The sequence below is a fragment of the Talpa europaea genome (assembly GCF_964194135.1).
Source record: "Talpa europaea genome assembly, chromosome: 11".
Lineage (NCBI taxonomy): Eukaryota > Metazoa > Chordata > Mammalia > Eulipotyphla > Talpidae > Talpa > Talpa europaea.
Window position 1 is genome coordinate 57,217,888 of NC_140078.1, and position 23,249 is coordinate 57,241,136.

At 47.9% G+C, this 23,249-nt stretch overlaps 2 protein-coding genes across 2 annotated transcripts in view; one reads left to right on the forward strand and one right to left on the reverse strand.

Annotated features, from left to right (window-relative positions):
- The window catches only part of LRIG1 (leucine rich repeats and immunoglobulin like domains 1), a gene marked incomplete at both ends in the record, with an annotated part of 105,085 nt that extends 89,868 nt beyond the window's left edge, over positions 1-15,217 (forward strand). The window contains 10 exons of the mRNA XM_084246952.1: positions 1,792-1,863; positions 2,645-2,716; positions 6,709-6,872; positions 9,885-10,205; positions 11,622-11,903; positions 12,332-12,751; positions 13,242-13,367; positions 13,939-14,085; positions 14,570-14,854; positions 14,958-15,217. Coding sequence (XP_084103078.1) covers positions 1,792-1,863; positions 2,645-2,716; positions 6,709-6,872; positions 9,885-10,205; positions 11,622-11,903; positions 12,332-12,751; positions 13,242-13,367; positions 13,939-14,085; positions 14,570-14,854; positions 14,958-15,217 — 2,149 coding nt within the window. The remainder of the gene's footprint in view (positions 1-1,791; positions 1,864-2,644; positions 2,717-6,708; positions 6,873-9,884; positions 10,206-11,621; positions 11,904-12,331; positions 12,752-13,241; positions 13,368-13,938; positions 14,086-14,569; positions 14,855-14,957) is intronic.
- Positions 15,218-17,516: 2,299 nt separating this feature from the next.
- Positions 17,517-23,249, reverse strand: part of SLC25A26 (solute carrier family 25 member 26) — a gene marked incomplete at its 5' end in the record, with an annotated part of 117,198 nt that continues 111,465 nt past the window's right edge. Inside the window, 3 exons of the mRNA XM_084247273.1 lie at positions 17,517-17,736; positions 21,716-21,789; positions 22,805-22,869. Coding sequence (XP_084103399.1) covers positions 17,619-17,736; positions 21,716-21,789; positions 22,805-22,869 — 257 coding nt within the window. The 3' untranslated portion in view covers positions 17,517-17,618. The remainder of the gene's footprint in view (positions 17,737-21,715; positions 21,790-22,804; positions 22,870-23,249) is intronic.

Below are 23,249 nucleotides of genomic sequence, written 5' to 3' on the forward strand. Positions count from 1 at the left end.
GATGAGATTGTTTTCACATCCACACAGACTGCCTCCGAAAGAAAGGCAGGCCCGGGGGCCTTCAGCCTGGCTGCCCCGTCCCCCTGCGGAGGCAGGAAATAGTGTTGGCTTTGTCTGAAGGCTGAACTCAGTTACGGGTAGGGGCTGCTCACTGGATGACCCAAGGGGAGTTTGTTCCTGAAGTGGGGGGCTGGGGAGTCCCTGTGGTGGCGTTGCCCTGAGGTGGCACGCAGGCTCGTGGGGGGCTCCAGGGTGCAGGTGGAGAATGCACCTCCCTCTGTGGCTCCTGACGGCCCTGGGTCCGGCCCATGCGTGATCCTGTCTCTTGGAAGCAGCGTCCTGGTCCTTCCGTCAGTGGTGCCTCCAGGACCTGATTTTGCAGTTAGATGGAAGCTTGGCCTGTGGGCACTGCCCCGCCATCTTTGGTTTTCTTCGACACTCACTTGTCCTCCTTGCAGGGAGGGCCGGGGCTTGCTGCTGACCTTCTGATCTGATCTGAACGCTGGCGTGAGGCTGGCCTTCAGTTGAGATCTTTGGCCATTCTTGGTGGAATCGGGAATGAGGACTTCCTCTTCCCAGTAGAGGGCCGATCTAGACCGGCTTTGTCCAAAGGTCCTGCTCTGACCACCAAGCCCATCTGACAATTCTGAGATTTTGCAGAAGTGGGCCCCACAGTCCTTATCGGCTGTGAGCTCTGCCGCTAACCCTGATGGACAGCAGAATCCCAGAGCCCAGGCATTTGTCAGCTTTACCCTCTAGTGTCCACCAGCAGAAGGTTCCTGGGCCCAATGGACTTAGAGGAAATGTCCTGGTGGGCTCGCATCAGAGTGTCTAAGAACAAGGTGGCAAAATCTAGAAGGTTGATTCCTTTCATTCCCAACATTCAGCACACTCCTGGTGCCTCCCTCAGAAACGAAGGGAGCGACCGAGCACAGAGGGAGAAGCACTTGTTTCTTCCATGTGTACTGCATGGGGCAGATACTGGTTCCTGGGAGAATCTTTAGAATCCCTGCAGTGTTCGGGATAGGAGGTGTGTGGAAGCAGTGGGCCCGTTCTCCTTGGTGGGCAGTCCAGGCCCACGGGCACTACAAGGTTGGCCTTTGAGGACCTCTCTCTCTGGGATTTAATGCGCCTTGGCCAATCGGCAGCATTTAAAATCTAGGTTCTTGCTAAAGAATGTAGGGGGCTTTGGTGTCCCCAGCAGGCTGGGGGCGAGGGGCTTGTGGCTGTATCCTCGGTGCTAGGGAGAGCCTCAGTGCCAAGACCTAGGTGCCTCCTGTCCTTTTCTTGCTCCCTTTGGGAACCTGCATCCCCAGAGCAGTTTTTAGATGTTGGTCATCACTTTTAGTTCCAGAGTTGCATTTTGTTCTCTGACTCTGCTTCCTCTTACTGAAATGATGATCTGTTTCCACGAAGCCATTGCTGAATGTCACCTCCCCTCCACCCCACCTTGGGTGGTCTTTGGAGAGAGGTAGCCTGTGCTGGACGAGGTGATTCCCACTTACCATTGGATGGGGTCTTTCTTAGGCAAGACAGTGTATGCAACTTCAACCTGTCATCATGGCTAAATTCTAATCAAGAGAAAAGTATTTCATTTCAGAAAGGGAAGGCCTGCATCCTTCAGGCTCGTAATCTCAGCCCAGGTCAGGTTTCCACCTGCCTCTCACTGGAGAGACTTATCAGCTAGCACTCCCCTAATTGTGTGTTCTCTCTCCCCCGACCCTCCCTTGTCTCCTCCCCCCACCCACCCCCATTTTTCTTTTCCTGTTTCTGGATGTTTGGAAACTGCAGAACTCTGTTTGGAAATAAGATCAAGTCCGTGGCTAAGAGAGCATTCTCGGGGCTGGAAGGCCTGGAGCACCTGTGAGTATCTTGCCAGACCTTCCCCGGCCCACAGGCCTGCCAAATGTGGCTGCTGGGGAAGTCTGCTAGCAATTTAATAGCATCTTTGTAAACTGAGAAACAGGCTATTTGGAAACGCCAGCTGCTTCCTTCTCATTAAATAAGTCAGCTTCAACTTTGGCCTTTATTTTGCTTGTGCCAGGAACAGTTAGAGAACATATGGCTCGTCGACGAGCTCTCAATTAATGCAATTGGTATTTGGATAAATGCCCTCCTTCCTCCCACTGCCCGGCTCCTCCACAGCCCCTGCGCTCCTTTCTGCTGCATCAGGGTGCTCCACCCCGGCTCCAGCTGAGGCCCCCGGTAAAGCAGCCCAACGCTGCTGTGTCGTCTTGGGCATAGCCGGGAGGTCTCCTAGTGTGCTCCCCGGAAGGCCTGGGAGGAGAAGGATGGAGCCTGCCCAGAGACACTCGCATTGTCACCCTCTGGGGCCGATAGGCCTCTGAGTACTTGACTGAGTCTTTGAATCAAGTTTGACCTTATTTCCGTGAGGAAGGGTTTTGCTCGTTTACTTGCTGAGCAGTACCCAACTGGACGGTGCCCTAACCCGGCTCCCGGGCTGTTCAACACATGTGAAGCGACAGCCATGTGGATATAGGACATAGGAGTCTGGCTAGGACCTGTGGTTCTCGGGCAAAACCAGGGCTAGCCAGCAAATCCCCTGAGCTGCTTGGCTCAGACATGTGGCTGGCATAAAGGGAAGGTGGGTTTCTTTGCATATGTATGTAGTGTTCTTTTACAGGAACCTTGGAGACAATGCAATCAGATCTGTCCAGTTTGATGCCTTTGTGAAGATGAAGAATCTCAAAGAGCTGTAAGTACCTGGATTCTGTGGCTCTGATTACCACAAGTTGAGAATTTCAGAGTAAGAAACACCTTAATTGCATTATGCCTCATTTTATATAATATTGATGGTGGCTAATAATTGTGTGTTTGAAAAAATAATGCCCTGTGGGGGTAGGTATACTCTGGATCAGGGGGTCACAATACTTTTTCTTAAAGGGCCATATGGTAAATATTTTCAGCTTGGTGGGCAGTAGGTTCTGTCATAACAGATTGACTCTATTGTTATAGCATTAAGCAGCCATAAACACATAAGCCCATGGCATGACTGCACTAGTAAATTCCTATTTACTAAAACAGGCAGTGAGCCTGCAGCCTGCAGTTTACTAACTGCTCTTCTAGATCGTGGGAAATGAACTCTCTTCTACCTATGGGCTAGTGGCATAGTAGCCTGTTCACATCCGTTGCCAAGGCCCCCCAGAGCAGTTTATAGGTTATGTTGCTGCCCCTCTAAACTCCTCTGAGCCTTTGGGTGACAAAGGTTAGAAGAGCTTATCTGTTGCCTAGTCTCTGGCAGAGAAGCCAGTCTAGGTATTCAGGTAGCAATACCCACATTTCCTTTCTTTTACCTATACGTTTATCTGATTCTATAGGTAGTAAGTTCTAACTGTAACATTAGTCCCCTAAAGTTGTGACCTTGGTTCTTACAAGTGCTGACAGAATGCTGGATGGCACACGGTAACTGTTTTTGCACCCTGACTTCATCCTCATCCTGGTAGATCCTAGATGCAGCTTAGGGCAGGAATGGGGAAAAGGGAGGCACAGGCCTGTAGCTGAGAGCCAGATGAGGACCTGTGTCTGTGGGCGAGGGCAGGGCAGGTGGCCTGCTTAATAGAAGGATGCTTGTGCTTATTAGAAGGATGCTTTCTTAGAAGGGTCTTGGAATGGGAGCTTGTAGGGGGGTTCATGAACCCTGAGGACTCAGCAAAAAGCTGCTACACCCTGACACCTGCCCTCCTTAGAATGTCAGCATCGTCTGTTTGGGTAAGACTCCAAAGGATGCCATAGCTGAAGAGGAGGAAGGTGATCCGAAGAATGGGTACATGGATAGATGTGTCATCAAACAAGTAGAGTAGATTAATCGTAAAACCTAAGTGATAAGTACGTGAGTGTTCACTTCAGAAGTAATGTTGGAAGTAAATATCTGGCTGTATAGGGAGAGATTTTTCTTTTGGCCTCCTGGAAATTCAGGTTTTCTATGACAGAGCCTTTCCAGGTGCTTGGACCCTCCCACGGTGCTTCTGCGTGGTCCCGGAGGCTCAGCCTTGGCCCCTGCCTGTGTTTCCCATCAGTCGCTGCACATGCCCAGCTGTGGCTGGCCCCGGGCCCAGTCCCCTGATGGAGAAATGGTTCATTCCTCTTGGTCATTTTCTTTCCCTGTCAGATCAAGGCAGGTTGTGCTGCACACTTAGTCATCCTCTGGGTAAATTTCCACCAGCACTGATTAGAAACACACTTTGAGTTGGAGTCATGAAAATGCACAATGGAAGCCAGCTGGGTGTTGAGGGGGCTGGAGGCAGGAGTTGTGGAAGGCCCGGCCTGTTAGCAGTTGACAAGGTTGTGTTTTTAGCTGGTGGAGGAGGAGCAGTGGAATCTGCACAGCCCTAAGGGCTCAGCCTCTCAACCTAGCCTTTGTCTAGAAGTAACTGGGGGCCAGGGAGGTCAGGGGCCAGTGTCCTCTCTGTTTGGCTCTGTTCCCTTTCCATCTGTTCTGTTGGTCCTAACTCATCCTCTCGGAAAGCCTTCTCTCCACCCTGAGGCATCTGAGGCCTGGTCTCCTCTCTTTGAGGTGGGTTGCATTGTGGAGGAGGCAAGACACTCTCGAGGGACGAGGCCCAACAAGTATATTGAATGTGTGCTGAGCCTGAACCCCTTCCACACGCCTTTCTGACCAAGGATAAATGGCAAATTTGTTTTCCTCACTTTGCTCCTGTGACACAGATGAAATATGGTCTTGCCCCCATGCAGGTGCCTGAGGTCTGACAGTGACAGCCCGGTGTCTTTCTCCAGACCTTTACATGCACATCCAGGCTCTCCTGCTGATGCAGAGAGGGGCAGTCACGCCACAAGCCCCTAGACAGGAGCGGTAGCTGCTTCTGACACTGGGAGGGTTCCTTTCCACTCTGCTCCTCGCTGGTGGGTTTCTTGGTGCCCCTGCACACACCACACGCAGCCCACCCGGGGAGCCGTGTGCGGAGTGGGGGCTGTCCCGTGGTGAGCTGCCACCTCCAGCAACTCAAGGGGCGGCCCTCCAAGTACTTCTGTGCACAGAGCTCCCTGCCTGTCAAATGAAAACAAACTCGAATGCTGATTTTAAGGTGTGCGATGAGCAGGCACCCCAGTTATGGCTTTGAGATAGAGTATGTCAGTCTTTGAAAAAGCACTTTGCAGGGCCTCCCCGGTGGCGCAGCGGTTGAGCGCTGGGTTGCGAAGCTGCCCACAGCCTCTGTGGCGCCGGTTCGATCCCCGCCTGCTCCCCGGCCACCAGAGGAGGGTCCCACACGGCACGCAGACCTCTCCTGCCGCCCGCTGCTCCCCTCAGCAGTGTACTTCGGTCCTTCTGCCTGCTCTGCTCCCCGCTCTGGCTCTGGTGAATTCTCTCACCCTCCCGCGCTCTGACTGTACCCAGTGCATGTATGCATGTATAAACAAAACAAACAAATAAATAAAACATGCCTCTATAAAAAAAAAAAAAAGAAAGCACTTTGCAAAGGGTTTTAGTAAGATGCCTAACCAACCTGAACGCGATGAGAAACCTAAGAGTGGATTTTAATTGATTCAGCCTTCAGTAACCTGGCTTGAATTTCATTCTTCTTTGCTGTTTGCTAGTTTGATGATTTTTCTGCTCATCAGGTCAGAGTGAAATAGAAGAAAACAGCTGCTTATTTGGTTGCTGTGTCAATGTCTGAGGAAAAGGGTGGCAGGAGAATGAAGCTGTTGCTCTAACACTGGCCTATGAGACATTCTAGGAATTTCTGCGCATACGAGCACCTCCTTTATGTCCCCGTGTCCCCAAAAACAATTCATTTAGGAAGTTCGTACATCTTCTGTCCCTGTCTTCATCCTTGTCACAGACCAGACTCCAGTCTTTAGCTCACGGCCTTGAGGTCTTCCAGAACAGGGCCGCGAGACTCTGGTGGACTTATCTCTGAGTGACTCCTCAGGAAGGAATGTCCGCTGAGATGGCAATTCCGATTTCTGTTGAAAAAACTTACCCTCAGTTGCTGAGAAATGAAAAAGAAAATATTCTCTGTTTGGGTTGGAGCCTCGCAAAACCGAGCATGTGCATTCTCATGCTCCCTGGGCAGTGGTAATTAACTAACAAGCACTATTTAGGGAACACGGCCGAATTCTGCCAGCCCCTGCGTCGTCGTGCTGGTGTGGAGAGAAATGCACAAACAAGAGGGGAGCACGTTGGCAGGGCTTACGTTGGAAAGGAAGAAAACAAGTAGTTTTGCCAGATAAGAAAATAACAGCCATATCGAAAAAGAGCCCTTCTCAGAACTTGTTTCCCAGTTTCTGTCAAAGTCAGATTGAATCTGGAAGCTCCAAGTAGCTCAGGAGAGTGGGAAAAGGCGAGGGGGCAGTGCCACTCATCTCTGTCAGGGGGGTTGGAGGTCCCAGGTGTGCCTCGGGTCACACAGAGCCGTGTCTGAGGTGGGTGAGCTCCAGGTCGCTGCTGCTCAGTGTGGGCCTCAGACCGGGTTGCCAGCATCACCTGGGAACCTGTCAGAACTGCAGAATCCTGGGTCCTAACCCTGGCCTCCTGGGGCAGGCACTCTTTTATTAAAATCTCCAGGGCTGCTGGGGCCAGTGCACAGGAACCATGAGAGAAAGCATTTCCAGGCCAGGTTGATAGTGTAAATGGCAGCAGCCGATCAGAGGCAACAGAGCACCCCATATGCCGAGGGAACATCCTCTTTCCTGGGCACACCCCCCCAATCCCTTTTGTTTTTCTTCCAGTCATATCAGCAGTGACAGCTTCCTGTGTGACTGCCAGCTGAAGTGGCTGCCCCTGTGGCTACTGAGCCGGACACTGCAGGCGTTTGTGACAGCCACCTGTGCCCACCCGGAGTCCCTGAAGGGCCAGAGCATTTTCTCTGTGCTGCCAGAAAGTTTCGTGTGTGGTAAGAGTCTTTGAATGTTTGTTTTGTTTTCGTGAAGGGCGAGGAGACCAGGGAGGAACTCTCCGTTGTGGGAGTGAGTCCTGTGATCACATTCAACCCCAGCCCACGGCTGCCAATCAGCTGCTGGGGGCACGCTGCTTCCCGTGGACACCGCACATAGCATTGACTGCATGGCCGCGGTATGTGGTTCTGGGAGAACATGCATTTCATCAGAGGGAGCACGAGTTGGTTGAATTACAAATCAGAATAATCAATTACAGGAAGAGAGTTGTGTTCTTGAGGGCGCTGGTGCCTGGGTTTAGCTGTGAAATTACTGGATGTCTGAGGCTGGGGTTTTAGCATGTGTTTCTTTCCAACCCAAGAATTAAAGATTAAATACAGGAAGAACAAATCTCAGGAGTACAGTTGCTGTAGTAAAAATAATTCCTTGATGTTGACTTGCACTCTTGCTGCTTCTCCAAACCACTGAAATCTGCACATGTAACTTGACATTCCTTTTTCCTGTGGATTATTGGAATGTAACTCTCGCCATCTTTTTAACCAGGGGTGGTCAGGATCCAAGTTCAGTGGCACAGAGCACAGAAAAGTGCCAAACACACAAACACACGCACACGCACGCACACGCGCACACACACACACACAGAGAGAGAAAGGGGGGGGGAAGAGAGAGAGAAATGACATAGCCTTGTGGTCAGAAAGATGTGATGAAAGGATGTGATGAAAGAATGTGATGAATTTTGAGTTGTTTCTGGTTTCTGCTCTAAGTGGGAATGAAGGTGGTTCCCAGGCCTGAGTCACCACCGGGCAGGTACGTGTCTTCGGTCTTCTGTCGTCCCCGGGCCTCCCTGAGCTTCAGAACCTCCTGTGATGATCCTGACCCGCCTCATCTGTCCATTATTGACTGTGGAGGGTTGAATCCTGCATTCTACTGTGTGCGTTGTCTGCAATGTCTCTTAATACCTTCAGTTCTGTCAGTTTTTCGTCAAATTTCATGGAACTCTGTTAGGTGCAAATACGTTTATAATTTTTATGTATTCTTGATGAGCCGACCATTTTATATCGTGTTATTCTTTCTGTCTAGGGCCAACCTCTGTCTTGATCTGTTTTCTCATATATCCTGTAGCTCTCTTCAATTTTGTATTGGACTCCTTCTAGTACACCACTGTGATTCCGTTGTTTCACTTACAGATTTTTTTGTTACTTTCTTAGTAGTTGCCATGGGGATTATAACCCACATCCGAAGACAGTCTAGTTCAGATTAATAATGAAAGTCAACCATGTTCAAAATTTTGCTCCTATTAAAGTACCATTTCCCCCTCCTTTGCCTTATTTTCATATAAATAATATCTTTATATAGTATAAGCCCCTCTGCTTTACACAATTGCATTTTAAATTAGATCAGAAAAGGGTTACAAAGAAAAAGACATTAATACTTCCTATCTGTGCTTACCTATGTAGTTACCTTTAATTGTTTGTTTTTTTGTGTGTGTGGAGTTGTCTTTTCATTTCAGCCTGAAGACTTGGCTTTAGTCATTTCTCATAGGGCAGGTGCCATAAGCAGTGCTAAAGTTGCTTTGTTTTTGTTTTTTTTAAATTTGAGAATGATTTCTCCATTTTTTGAGGTGCTGCATGTGGAAGTCCTAGTCGCCTTTGTCTTCCTCGTGCCTTCTGACCTGCGTGGTTTCTGATGAGAAATCAGCTGTTAATGTTGAGACTCCCTTGTAAGCAATGAGCTGCTGCACTTGCTGCTCTCAAGATGCGTTGTCTTTCACAGTTTGACTATGAAGCTTTTAGGTGTGGGTACTTGAGTTTATTCTTCTTGGAATTCATTGATGGCAGATACATGGTTTTCGTTAAATTTGGGACGTTGAAGCCATGTCTTCAAATACTCTGTTCTTCTTGGACTCCTATTATTTGTATTATATTTGATGCTGTCCCACAAATCTCTGGCACTGTTTATTTTCTTTTCTTCTTATTTGTTTCTCAGAATGAATAATCGCAATTGACCTGTGTCAAGTTCTGTCTCCTACCCCTCAGTTAAGCTATTAAATCCCTCTAGTGAACTTTGTTGTTGTATTTTAAATTCCAAAATTTATATTTGTCTCATTTTTAAAATTGCTCTCTCTTCGTTAGTACTCTCTGCTGAGAAAATACTCACATGCTTTAATTCTTGTGAACATGATTTCCTTTAGTTCTTTCAACGTATGCATAAAACCATTTAAGTCTTTGTCTGGTAAATCCAGTATCTGGAATTTTTCAAGGGTAGTTTCTCTTGAATGCTTTTTTCCTGTTTCTTTGCATGTTTTGTAATTTTGAGGGCTCCCCTTTTCCCACAAAATGGGGCGTTTAAAATTAAATAATGGCGGCAACTCTAGAAATCATATTCTCCCTCTGTCTAGACTACCATAGAGCTAAGAAGACAGGGATAGGACTTAGAATACATGAAAAATGCCTCAAAGCTCACTTTTCTTACTGAGATTTGGGTGTTTTGATCAGCACTCCATGGGTTGTTGTAAGCCTTTTGTTATTTCCTAGAATTCTGAAAAAGTTGATTATGGCCATATTTGTTAGTGTTTTCATTGCTTTAATGCAGGTGCAAATAATCTCAAGGCTTTTTTCCTGAAATTGAAGTGCACCACGCCCCACTTCTTTTGGAGTAAGCTCTGTGGAGTCATGGCTAGTCATTCCAGACTGTTCTGTTAAAGCAAGCCAGTGAAGTCAAGTGCAGTCTTCTTGTGGAAGCCGCTGGCAGATTTGATAATCGAGTACTGTTAGATTTGTTTCAATCAAGGTATATCATTAGAGGTGACCGTTGCTCACAGATTTATGTGTGGGTGAGACCAAATATCCAGGGCATGACTCCCTTAAATGTTTGAAGAAGCTGAAGATGCACAGGGACCCTTAAACGATTTGGTCCCTGCTCAGTGTCTCACTGAATTTGTTAGTTTGACCAGCAGCTGGTCGCTATGTGTGTAAGACTGAGTGGTTACAGCTGGCCCTTCTTACCCCCAGATGACTTCCCCAAGCCGCAGATCATCACCCAGCCAGAGACAACCATGGCTGTGGTGGGGAAGGACATCCGGTTCACGTGCTCAGCAGCCAGCAGCAGCAGCTCCCCAATGACTTTTGCCTGGAAGAAGGACAACGAGGTCCTGCCCAACGCCGACATGGAGAACTTTGCCCACGTCCGAGCACAGGACGGGGAGCTGATGGAATACACCACCATCCTACACCTGCGACGTGTCACTTTCGGGCACGAGGGCCGCTACCAGTGCATCATCACTAATCACTTTGGCTCCACCTACTCACACAAGGCCAGACTCACAGTGCATGGTATGGAACGCTATCTTTTCACCCTGGAGCAAGAGTACCATGAGACAATGCTGGTGATCTTATGTAGAGATGATTGAGCAGGAGAAACACAGGCTTCATTGGGACAGTATTATTCTATCATACTATAATTGCCAGGTTTGTCCAAAAACATACTTTGTAGGTTGAAACATTACTCAGTAGATTCTTTGTTTTATAGTGACATTTAAAATCCAGTTATGGTAAGTGAAACTGTAGGCCCAAGCCTTGGGTGTTCAACAATTTATCATCTTCCATAGACCAAGATGTCTCGTATCTGGATTCCAAGCTTGCCCTTATCCGGGGAAGCTGTTGCCCTCTGAGCAGATGGCACAGCTGGGGCCAGCCCAGGTGGCCATGTAGCACCAGAGCTGCTGCGCATGCCAGCCTGAGAGCAGGATGATTCTGGGGATGTTTGACAAGGATTTTTTTACCCAATAAAGACAGTGAGAGGTGGCTGTCTTCAGTCTATTTCTGCTGTTCAGGACTATTCTAAAACTTCTTGCTATAGTGGAATTTAGAGGAAACATAGAGGTAAACAGCTTGAGTAATAGACCACCCCACGCTAGTAACCTAAAAAGATTTTCCTAAATACTAATTTCCAATTAGAATTTGGCAAGGGGTATTCAAATGGGCTAGAACCCCTGTGCTCCTTAAGCCCTCCAGACCATAAGAAAAGCACTTTCCACACTTTGGCTGGGCTGTCTTGGCGTAGTCTGAGGGATTCTTCATTGTTATTAAAGCCCAGTGTAATGTCAGAGCCTCCCACCAAGGTAATCTTGATGAGAAGTGCAGTGATGCCTGATACGTGGCTGGATGCTTACCACTGTGTGTAGAAATATTTGGGTTCAGTGAGCTAGCTAAACACCCCGAGCCCACATGTGCACAATAATACAGCCCGCGACCGCCTCCCTCAAGTGGGTTTCTTCAAGAGGGGAAAGTCATCCATTGGCTTTCCTCATAGGGAAGCGTGTCCTCCTTCCCTCCGTAATTGCATCTGGATGGAGCAGCCATTTTGTTTCCCAGCATCCCTTCTGGTGGTTAATTAAGGCAGGCATCTGCCCCTCACATTTACTAGCACCTGTTTATAGACTGGCTACCATTTATAGAATGGAAGGAAAATGTTTCATAAAAAGCTTTACATTTGCAGGGTGCTAGTCACAGGTATATGGCGAGAGACTGATGAGACGCACCATCTACACCAGGGAGAAGCTGGGCAGCACTGGGAAGCCCATCGTTTCTAGTTCAGAGTTTGCAGCAGTGGACCTAGGCAGATATTGGCACAGAGGGTGGTGAGGTGGTGAACAGACACCACAGTGAAGTGTTTGCCAGAGGGGTCTCCTAGCTTTATGCATCCAGCTTTCAAAAAACCCTGACCCCGTACACACATGTATCTTGCAGTGTTGCCGTCATTCACCAAGATGCCCCACGACATCGCCATCCGGACTGGCACCATGGCCCGCCTTGAATGTGCTGCCACCGGCCACCCTAACCCCCAGATTGCCTGGCAGAAGGATGGAGGCACAGATTTCCCTGCTGCCCGTGAGCGACGTATGCACGTCATGCCAGACGACGATGTGTTTTTCATCACCGATGTGAAAATAGATGACATGGGGGTTTACAGCTGTACCGCTCAGAACTCGGCCGGCTTCATTTCGGCAAATGCCACCCTGACTGTCTTAGGTTCGTCTGCTGATACACTCTGTGTGTGTGTGTGTGTCTGTGATTTAGCCTCAGTTTGTAAAACTGCAGAACCAGGAATGGATACATTACTAGTTTGTTTAAAAATGTGGGCTGCTTTCTAGAACTTACTTGAACGAGCAGGGTTTACCTCTTAAAAATAGCCAGTGAATGATGAGTCTTGATAGGGCTCAGGTAAAAAACACTCTGAGTGCCCTCTGAATTGGGCAGGATGGCTGTGGCCTTGACTGAGAACAAAGAATAGTAGGCTCTTTTGTGGCAGAAGGTCTTCTGAAAAGCTCGCTGCTCTGTTCAAAGGGCTCCTCTGACATTGCACTGATGTGTTGGATTGTCCTTTAGCCCCAAGTCAAGGCAGATCTACAGCAACTGAGGCCCACGCAGTAACCCTAAGATATCCCCCATTCTTACAGAAACCCCCTTCTTGGCGGTGCCCTTGGAAGACCGTGTGGTATCCGTGGGAGAAACGGTGGCTTTCCAGTGCAAAGCAACTGGGAGCCCCCCACCCCGCATCACCTGGCTCAAGGGGGATCGCCCGCTGAGCCTCACCGAGCGACACCACTTCACCCCCGGGAATCAGCTGCTCGTTGTGCAGAATGTGGTCGCGGAGGACGCGGGCCGGTACACCTGCGAGATGTCCAATGCCCTGGGCACTGAGCGAGCCCACAGCCTGCTGAGCATCCTGCCCACCCCCAGCTGCAGGAAGGATGGGACCACGGTGGGCATCTTCACCATCGCTGTGGTGTGCAGCATCGTCCTGACGTCCCTGGTCTGGGTGTGCATCATCTACCAGACCCGGAAGAAGAGCGAGGAGTACAGCGTCACTAACACAGGTCGGCACTGCTGGCTGAGTGCGCGCTCGGGGGGTGGAAGAGCAGGGCCCTTCGTGTGGGAGGTCAGGTCCAGAGGCCTGTTACAGAATTTCAGTGTGTTTAGAATCCTAGGGCCTCTGGGACTCCGAAGCTGTTCTCGGTAGCTGAGGCTTGCTTTGTTCACGCTGTTTTAACTTTCAGGCGTTTACCATCAAGGGGGAACACGCTCAAATATAAGTACAGCACAAATTGAGCAGTTTTCTGAGACATCTCTGGCACACGCTCTGTTGCTGCGCCCATTTCTTGTCTCCCATCAGTGTTCTGTGGACTCAGACTTTTTATACCTGGTATAGAGTAAGGCAAGGCAGGTTCTGGGAGAACCACTCCACTGGGGGCGCTCCACTCGGACTCTGGCCAGTTGCTATTGGGGATCCCATTTCGGGGACTGACAGTGGATACATGTCGTGTCTTACTGCCGTTCGTGGTGTTAGACTGTGTTCTCTCCTTGCAGATGAAACCATTGTGCCTCCAGATGTCCCAAGCTACCTCTCGTCTCAGGGGACCCTTTCTGACCGACAGGAAGCAGTGGTCAGGACTGAGGGTGGCCATCAGGCCAATGGGCACATCGAAAGCAATGGTAAGGCCTCTACACCTGATGCAGTCATGTCCCCAAAAGGTAGGGGTAACGTCAGCGTCTTCCCAAGAGGTGCATGACATTAGAGCATGTCTGGAAGATGGTGTGACCAATGGCTCCTGCCCGGCTGTTGTGACCTTGCCTGTGCAAGTTCTGTGAGGTTTTAAAATCCTACACCCCAGGAAGAAACTATTAGGCTTCACACTCCTAGTCAGGATGGGGGGCGGGGGGGGGTGGTGTGGGTGCCTTAAATAAGAGCTGCATTCCTTGAGCAGGGGACGTGCCTGCCTGGTCCCAGACCAGAAAATTCTCTCAAGGTGGAGCTACTGCAGTGGGAGAGACTGAGCACTTCTTAGGGCAAGTTTATTTCCCTAAGAATTGCTCACTGACATGGCTCTGAATGCAGAAAGGCCTACCTGGGAGGTGCTATTATAAAAGCCCTGCTGGATCTCTTGGTATTAACCCAGACAGCTCCTCTAGAGAACATTGAGTAGTAGCTTTGCCCACACTTTCCATCAGACTTACTGGAAAGTGCGAAGCTTGGAGTTGATAATTGTGTGGGAATGTGTTGCAGGTGTTTGTCCCAGAGATGCAAGCCTCTTCCCAGAGGTGGACGCGCACGGCATTACCTGCAGGCAGTCCAAGCTCTGTGTTGGATTTAACAAGGAAGCACATAAAGTGATGGAGAAAGTCGATGGGACACCTGGGCCACAGAAGACGGGTATGAGCTGCTTTTCTCAAGAAAAGGATTTTGTTCTTCAAGTGTGGGCTGACGTAGTACATGAGCGAGAGAGACACCAGTGAGCTGAGACTGTCTTAGAATTTGGCCCTTTATAAACAGGAAGCTCTGGGCTGTCTCTTTGGAGTCTAGGGTACCCCTTAAATCAATCTCTGGAATGGTGGGCAATGTCCAGAGAAAAGTACCTCTGCAACAAGATTATTTTGAGGCTAACTTTCTAATTGTTCAGAAGATTTTTGACACTGTCTGGTACTTTAGTTTAATCAGACTGTTCTGATTTAAATGATCTAATCATGGAAGACCCCATGCTTCATTAACAGCCTGCTCGGAACCCAGTCTTTTTCTGAGAACATACTTGGGCAAGAGTTGAAGGCAGGGACTCCAGACAGCTGTGGTCTCAGCCTGTTCTGGGTGGGGGACGGGACTGCCGTGAATGCGCTTCTAAGCCGTCCCATACCGTCCACAGAGCACGGCGGCCCGGCCAAAGGTACCGACTGCACCATGGACGCAGACAGTTACCCCAAGGAACAAGCCTGCTGTCCTCAGCTGGTGGCCAGAGACAGTGCACAGCCGGGTGCAGCGAGCACCCTGGAGCCCAGTCGGCGAGTCCAAGAACAAACTTCACATCGTGCAGGCTGTGGGACTGCGGATGGTTGCCGTTCTGACTCTAGGGGGGGCCTCTACCCCAGTAACCACGACAGAATGCTGACATCTTTGAAGCAGCAGCCAGTGGTGCCACTGGATGGGAAAGGTAATTTTTCAGTCTCCTGAGACACGGCCTCCACGGGGGCGGGTGGGGGGGAGCCCCCAGAGGGCAGGGCTGCAGGGTCTGATGTGCCCTCTCTTCTCCACAGGGGCCTCCACTCGGACTTTAGCAAGGGGGTGTGAGCCAGACTCCATGGACCTCCTGCCCTCCTGTATATTAACTCCGGGCAGTTCTCAGCTCACAGAGCCCACCTCGGGTTTCCCCGATGCCCCCAGTGAAGGCCAGCACCTGCTTCTCGCCAATGGACACCTCCCCACCGCATGTGACTCCAACCCCGAGTCCGCACCACTGACAGGACAGCTCCCCGGGAAACGGAGTGTGCCACTGCTGTTTGCACCGAAAGTCTAGGCTTTTGTCTACCTCAGCTCTTGTCGTGTCGGTCCCTACAGGACGGAGAGGTAGGAGAGGCTGTGAGGAAGCTTGGCTTCAAGCGTCACTGATGTGTATATAGTTTTAACTTCCATGTGGAGTATCAGTAGTTTAAAGGACTTACAGCTGAAGCACAGAAATGCAAGAGGCTATTGTGTAAAAAAAAAAAAAAAGGCAGAAAAGTATTTGATACGGTTGTACATAAGAGTTTTCAGAGATTTCATATATATTATATATCTTTTACAGAGGCTATTTTAATCTTTAGTGCATGGTTAACAGAAAAAAAAATCGTACAGTTTTGACTATTATTTTTCCATATCAGGTTGCTGTTTAATTTTGGAGCAGGGGGTAAGTTCTGGTGCCTTAATGCATGGATGGAATTTATAGAAGCTGAAAACCACATTTGTTTCCAGCATTGGGGAGGGACAAGGACGGACGGAAAGCGGGTGCCTGCTCTCGGCTTCTCAGGGCCCACCCCCCCGCAGCGATTTCCTGTGCACGGGCCCCAGGTGGGTGCTCTTGAAACAAATCTCCCTGAGGAGCCCAGAGGTGTGGTTGTCACGTACCTTTGTAGTGAATGACTTTTTCTCAGATGTTTAAATGCTTTAACAAGCAGAAGGGGGGTGGTTACTCTGCCAGGAGCAGTTGGTCCAAGCCATTAAGCACTGCCTGCCGCTCTTCCTTCTTTGCATCTCATTTTATGATAAAAGCAAATGTCTTTGTCATTTGAGGCTTTTTAATAGATGGAGGCTGCTGGTGTTGGTACCTGTGGATTTTTCAATAGCAATGTTTTAATTCTGCCAATATAATTACCTTGGCCTGGGGGAGAGGACAGAATCTGGGCCGCTTATCTCTGAGGATCTGGAGCAGCCTGTCCACGTCCTTCCCTTGTAGACGGCCAGGCTCAGACTGTACAACTCCTTCTGGATCTATTTGCACTTTTGAGATCTAGAGCTAACCAGCTTGTGAGTGCCAATGTCTGTTTCAGGAAAAAGTATACTAAAACAAGAAATGAATTTCTTTAGTCAAAGAGCTGAACGTAGGTGTGAACAAAAAAAAAAAAATGGTTACTTACCTATGTTAAATTTTACTGTCAAATGTCATCACTATCATAAAAGGTAAGCAGTTTAGAATTTTGTTCTCAACAGTTCAATGTTACTTCCACAAAATATGTGAATTTGCTGCTTCTGAGAGGCAATGTGAAAGAGGAAGTATTACTTTTATGTACAAAGTTATTTATTTATAGAAATTTTGGTACAATGTACATTGAAAAACATAAAATATTGAAGTGTCTAACAAATGGCATTCAAGTGTCTTTAATAAAACTTCATTTATAAATGTTAAGAGTGTGTCTGGGATCATTCATCTGTATTAACCAGCATGGTGTCATTCTGCCTTAATTACCTTTTTCCCCAAAAAGGGGGGGGGGGGAATTGGGCAAAGAGAATCTATATTGCTCCAGGGAAGACACGACAACACTAGATTCCTGAGATTTCTCTCTAAATTTTAACACCTGGAGCTTATTAGTCAAGCTCTAAAATCGTAACCTTCCCATTTCACCCCTTTGATTGCCAGCATTGAGCTGAAAACTCCAGGCAACAAATCTTTCCAGTTAGGAATGAATCAACACTGTTTCCGACCCTGGCCCTTCCTTGCGGGCTGTGGAGAACAGTGGGTGCCACTCATTTCCTCAGAGGGCCTGCCACGCCCTCCTGCCCAGAGGCGAGCGGGCCACCTTGAGCTGCAGCCACCCTCTCTCTCCCACACCACATGGGCTGCTGGACACGTCTCTGTAAAATCCAATTGTGTTTTTATAGTTGCAATGTGAGGGTAATTAAAAACAGCAGTCTGGTTACCCAACAAGAATGTATACTATGCACCTGTAGTTCAGTTTTTAAACAAAACTATAAGCTTACACAATAGGAATTAACCCAGGGGAGAAACGCCCACCCACATACACAACTTTTCCCCCAATTCTACTACGCGTTCCCAGTCTAGCCAGTCTTTAAGCTTAGAACCATCTCTGCCTTCCGCTGAACGCATTAGCCGGGGCAGGAAACGAGAGATCAACTGTAGATCAAATGAAAGCTCTGCAGGGCCTGGACTCAGCATTACCAAACGTATTTATTAACAGGTTCTGAGAAAATTGTTCAAAAGTGCCTCTGCGGCCATCGTTTTCTCTCAACTTTCTGGCAATAGGCTGATGACATCATTCCAGCCGGCAACATGGAAGACGCATTCTCTATGTTACGATCTTAGCAGAACTGGCTTTCTGCCTGTATGCTGTGGCTCAGATGGCCAAGCAGCTGCGCACCGGAAGCAGACAGTTCTCACGGCAGTCACCTTTTTTGAAAGAAATGGATGTGGGGCCATCGCTGATTCACGAACCTTCTGTGCCAAGCTCCAACAGCAAGCTTCGAGTTTGGTCGTAAGCACCCAGAAAGATGAAACCTCCCAGACTGATGGCTGCCACGCGAGGGAAGACACCTGCAAATAATCTAGGGGGAATGCAAGGGGGAGAGATTTCAATTTTGTGTGTGTAAAAAAAAAAAAAAAAAAAAAAAGGTTAAATTCCAACACCTCCAGCTTGCTCAACTCAACACACCATGCTCATTAAAGCCCACAAAGCACTTGCAATGCGCTTTTTCCTTTCAGAATGGCGCAAGGTTACATTCCCAAGTAGACTTGTTTAAGTTTGAGCCCAGCTGTTGGCCAGAGTGTCTGAATACCAAAGGGCTTACTTGGGAGCGCTCACAATTCAGTAATTAGTCAAATAGTAACTGTCTCCACCACAGCTTAAAACTTTTCGGACCATTTTTGTCTTTTAGAGATAATGAGATCCACTTTTTAGAAGAGTCAGAGGGCTGACTTCTGGGGGGTGCTGGAGGTGGGTCCTTCCTGGAACCAGAAAGCGGCTTCTGGGTCTTGCCGGCTCCGCTGCTCCTCTCCAGGACTCAGTCGCGCTCTGTCCCACCCACAAAGGTGACGCCACACCAGGAAAGAGAATTTCTGTGCATCACCCGCTGGCTTTGCCCTCTCGTGAAGGACAAGAAAGGCCAAAAAGGCCATAGCGGGAAGGGAGCGGCACCTCCTCATGTTCTGTCCCCAGCACCAGAGGCCAGTCACTGTCAAAGGTACAAGTTGCTACTGGGGATATGAATTCTGGATTTATTCTTTCAACACCCGCCCACAGCTACGTCACAGGTCTTTAGTCAAAAATGTTCCTCATGCCATTGCTAATAAAGCCCCGAGCTTGTATAATAGGACTGTTAGACAAACACAGCAGGGACGGGCCCTAAACTCCCTGGAGTGTGGCTTCCAGCACACATTCCCTGCCTATATTTCTCCAACAATTGAAGCGTTTTTTAACCAGGATTATCACTTTTGTAAGCACAAAAACCAAATTATAAAATTAGAAGTAGATTTTCTAGTGAAATGACTTTGGATCGGGTCTAGGGAAGAAAACCAAAAATGGTCAAGCTATGCCAACAGTACTGTGTGTACCTTGAAGGTACGAGGAGAACCTCCATGACAAGTTCCAAATGATGGCTTGCCAAGATGGGGCTGGAAGTTCCTGCTGCCTAGTTCAGGCCACTGGCTGCGTTCTTCCTGAACTGTAGGGAGAGCTCAGCTGGCCTCCCCGCTGGATGTAGCACTCAGCACTTCTGAGGAAAATGAGGGACTTCAGAGTAGATTTGTGGGGCTCTTCGTTAGCTAAGGATCTAAATCATTAAGTAAAACTATATGTGAAATGAGAACCTCTTTGACTTGTCCAGAAATAACCATGAAAATTCTATAAAAGACCAAAATACGCTTGAAAGAAGAAGGTGGTTTGGCTTAGCATAGTGCTCATTGTTCTAGTATGAGGTGGTCGGTGAGTGCAAGAAACTCTTAAGCTAGCACCTTGAGGCCACTGTGTCCTTCTGGCCTGAAAACGTATTAACCTCCCTGCCCTACCCTGCCAAGAGAAGGGTGCTGGAAGAGAAGCTGAACAGGGCAAGACTACGTTGGCCATGAAACTCTTCCCTCCCTTGCTATCCTACTTATTTTTAAAGCCAATTCAGCTTCTGCTGCTAATGAGCTTAGCTGCTCCTGGCAACAGGCAGATGGAAGCAGTTTATGGTTTCACTAAATGACAATTGAATCTATTAGCATAATTACAGCCTTAAAGTAGCGTAATTTGTACAGTGCGCACCCCAACCAAACTCAGGAGGCCGAGACTTGCAAGGAGAGCGGGGCTGTGTTCTAGTGACCACAGATCAAAGGCAGGAACAAAAGCAAAGCATTTAGCATCATGCCCAGTACCCGCGGACGCTTGTGGTAGGAGCGGTTATTATATAAAGGACACTAGCAAGACAGACAAAAAGCAGGTTGACTGACAGAAGAAAAAGGAGCAGCGCAAGGTAGGCAGGCTTCCCATCTGCTTTCCGGCTCTTGGACTGAATGGGCACGTGGTATTTTTATTTTGGGGAAACTAGTCTGCCCTAAAGCACATATTCCAAATATGTAACCAAACATATGGGCACATATGTGGGCTTCCCTACGGGAACCAACACACAGATGCAAAGCGTCATCACTTTAATGTGCCCTGAGAGATCAGTACCACCAGCCGCCAGGCACCCAAGGCAGGTATGTTCAGGGCCCACGGAAGGACAGCAGGGCTTGTGTACAGAAATGAACAGAGATGGGGAGATACACCCTTGGGGCTGAGGCTGCCTGGAACCACGGCTCAGAACAGTTGCCCCACCTTTGCAGGATCTTTTGCTTGCTTTTTATTAAGTTCTTGTCAAATTATTTATCTTTTATCATATTAAGAGGAAGCAAGAAACACTGTCAGGTCTTAAGAAATTGGCTGCCTCAAATACTCTGCTAAGGACCACTCTATTAATAAGAGCCCAAGCCTAAAGAAGATTCCAGAAGATAAGCAAAAGTGCAGTTTACTTTTTTAAGGCTGACAGTGGTGACAGAGACAGGCCCTGGGAATATTTATGACACATCTCCTGCACCTACAATTTTGGCACTGCCGAGTTACAGAGCAACAAGTACACACCACAGATGGGATAGGGAAGACTTAGTTTCCAACATCTACTCAAGGAAACTGCTTTTTTACAAGCTCTTGATGGTCACGGTTTTGCTGATTATAGGATCCCCACATATCACTACTTTCTCAGGAAAGGCAGAGGCTACAGCTCCATACCAGTGCAGGTTTTGACCAGTAGTTGCCATGGGATATGACATGCACTGTAGCAAATCAAGTTGAATTTGGCAATTTGACCTTATGCTCTAAAAAAAAAAAACTTCCACAGACAGACACCATCTCTCTAGCCCAATTCATTGTTGAAAACAAAAGGAATCTTTTACCTGCTGCTAAGTAAGTTACTTTAGAGCTCATTTTTTCCCACACCATTTCCTTGTTCCAATGTGGAATCAGCGTCTAATGTGCCTCTGCTATGAGCAGCCAACTTCTTATTTCCTCACTACAAAGCAATGGCTGCCTGCTGGTGGACAAGCCAGGGCTCTGTCTTTCCGACCACAGTGTCCCTTTCTGTTAAACCCAGTCCTGGTCCTTCTTCAGGCAACCAGCATGAGTCCATCAGAAGCGTCACATTCAACAGAACCATGCAACATTACCTATTTTTCAACTCCTAGTTGAAAATTCTGAATAGAAGACAAGGCTGTTCTGCAAAATCTTACCTGGGGACTGACCAACCTGCTTCCTATTCCCCAGACTCTCAAGAACTGAAATAAAAATCTGCCAAGCATGCACAAAATGACAATCAAATAATAACCAATACCACCGGGATGAGGAGGTGGCAACACTGGGCCTCTGCTGATCACACCAGCCAAACCCTCAGCTGCTCACTCCTACCCTCTCAGGAGGAGGCTGCTGCTTTGCTCACAGCAAAATCTCAGTAGATGATTCACTGGTAGGAAAATTGTAATTTCACGTATCTGTACCGAGCCCAACATTTAAACAGCTTCAGACAGCAAAGGTTTATGTTGTCAAAGCAATGTTGAAATAACATTTCAAAGAGAGCATTTTAAGATATATGTTAGGAAATTTGAGGCACTTTGTCGAGTGAGATGTCCTGCACTATGGTAATTTGTTAGTAGTAACAAAAGTAATTTGTTAGTAATAACTACATGGACCCCAGACCACAAATGCCTTCTTGAAACAGTGCTCCCTTGCATCCCTTCACTCCATAACTGGAAGCCAGTTCTATCCCTGCTGCCACCCTAGAACCTGGCAGGGCCACACATGTGGATGCCACCAAACAGCAAGAGGCACAAGCTGGGGTCACGTGGCGAGAACACGTCAGCAACTGGATTATGTGGAAGACCATCAAATACAACGTTTTGCACAAAATACACAGAGACCCCAACCAGCACATAAGCGGAAGAAAGGAAGCTGTTCACCCACTGACAGGCTAGAGGAGGTGCAGGCGGGAGGCAGCTGTGCGCTCCTCCTGTCCTTACCCCGCCGGCCCCTGAGTCCGCCAGACCCCACGCAGGGCAGAGAGCACGTTTCCACTAGCAGTGCCGGAACCAGCCTGCAGGACAAGATGAGAAAAATCCGTTATCTGGTAAGACTGTCAACTCAGCAGCTCAGACATGCTCACGTGCGTGGGTGGCTCACTACCACCCTCATCTAGGACACAGTTTCAAATAGACCTGGGGGTTTCTTGAGAATCAGATTCCTGGATGTGGGGAGCCCAGAGCCCTTATTCAGACCCTCGGGGGAGGCACCCACTCAGCCACTGCCACAGAGTGGCAGCTTTTCTAGCTTATTGCTCTCAACATCAAACTATGAGCAACACTTATCCAGTTAATTCACACAACTATTTAACAGAAAGAAACTGAAAGCAATTTTAATCTGAGAAGGATAGGGACAGTATAAAAGGTATAATTATGAAAGATACCTAGGTAGCTCAAAAGCACACTTAAGAAAAAGTACCATGTTCAGTTTAAAACATGACTGGCATTCTTAGGTTAGGCCCCGTGAGGCTGCACACTGGAGTTCTGCCCTCACTGTCTTCCACGAGAGTGTGACTTATTTTTTAATCTTCATCTACTATAAGCCTCCGTATAGTGTCAATCTAGTTTTCTAAAAATATTTTTTAACAATCTTCTTTTAAAATTATTTATTAACATACTTTTAAACAATGTTTGAGGCAATTCTAACCAATGTCCTAATTCATCCAAGTAGGGCTAAGCATGACCTAAGCTTAGAGCTTCAAGCTTACGAGCTACATGGCAGGAAGCAAGCCACCTCTCTGAGCCTCTGGTCTGTCACCAATAGAGATAGAGGTTATTTGACAATAGTAGGGCCCTACTGGCTTCCATAATGTAGGAGGGTAGGATTGTGAAAAGGTAAAATGCTATGCAAGGCATTGCTCCCAGCAATTGTGGCTACTCTCTTGTCAAAGACAGTTTCATTAGTGGCTCAACAGGCAGCTAACAGGTAAGTTACCAATACCAATTTCATTCACTTTATACACATATACAGCCCTAGTGTGACTGGATATAAACATCTGTATGTCTACATCACATTATTTTACTACTTACCTTTGCCAACATGATTCTTGTTTTTGCTACGTCCAGAGGCGTGGTGACTGCAGCTGCAAATCCACCTGTGCATATAAAAATACCCAACACACAAGTGAGGTATTGTTTACTGTATTACATGGTATTTTATAATAACTCGTAATTTTGCCAAGATAACTTGTTCATCATTCTGTCCCCCTGATTCAAAAATCTTTGCCCACATGCTTCATTGCTTTTGTAGTGATGTTGAACTGCATATAAAAGATGTGACAAGATAACGTTTTATCCAAGGAGGTAAAAACAGCAAGCCCCCCACAATATATCTTGCCATTCTGGGGAGCAGCAAACAAAACTGTGTGTACACGGCATATGCTTCTATGGCCAGGCACCCTGAGTACAAGGTGAGCTGCCGCAGGGACTCTCAGAGGGCCTCGCCTTCCTCTAATGGGCCAGTGGTCTCTTATCT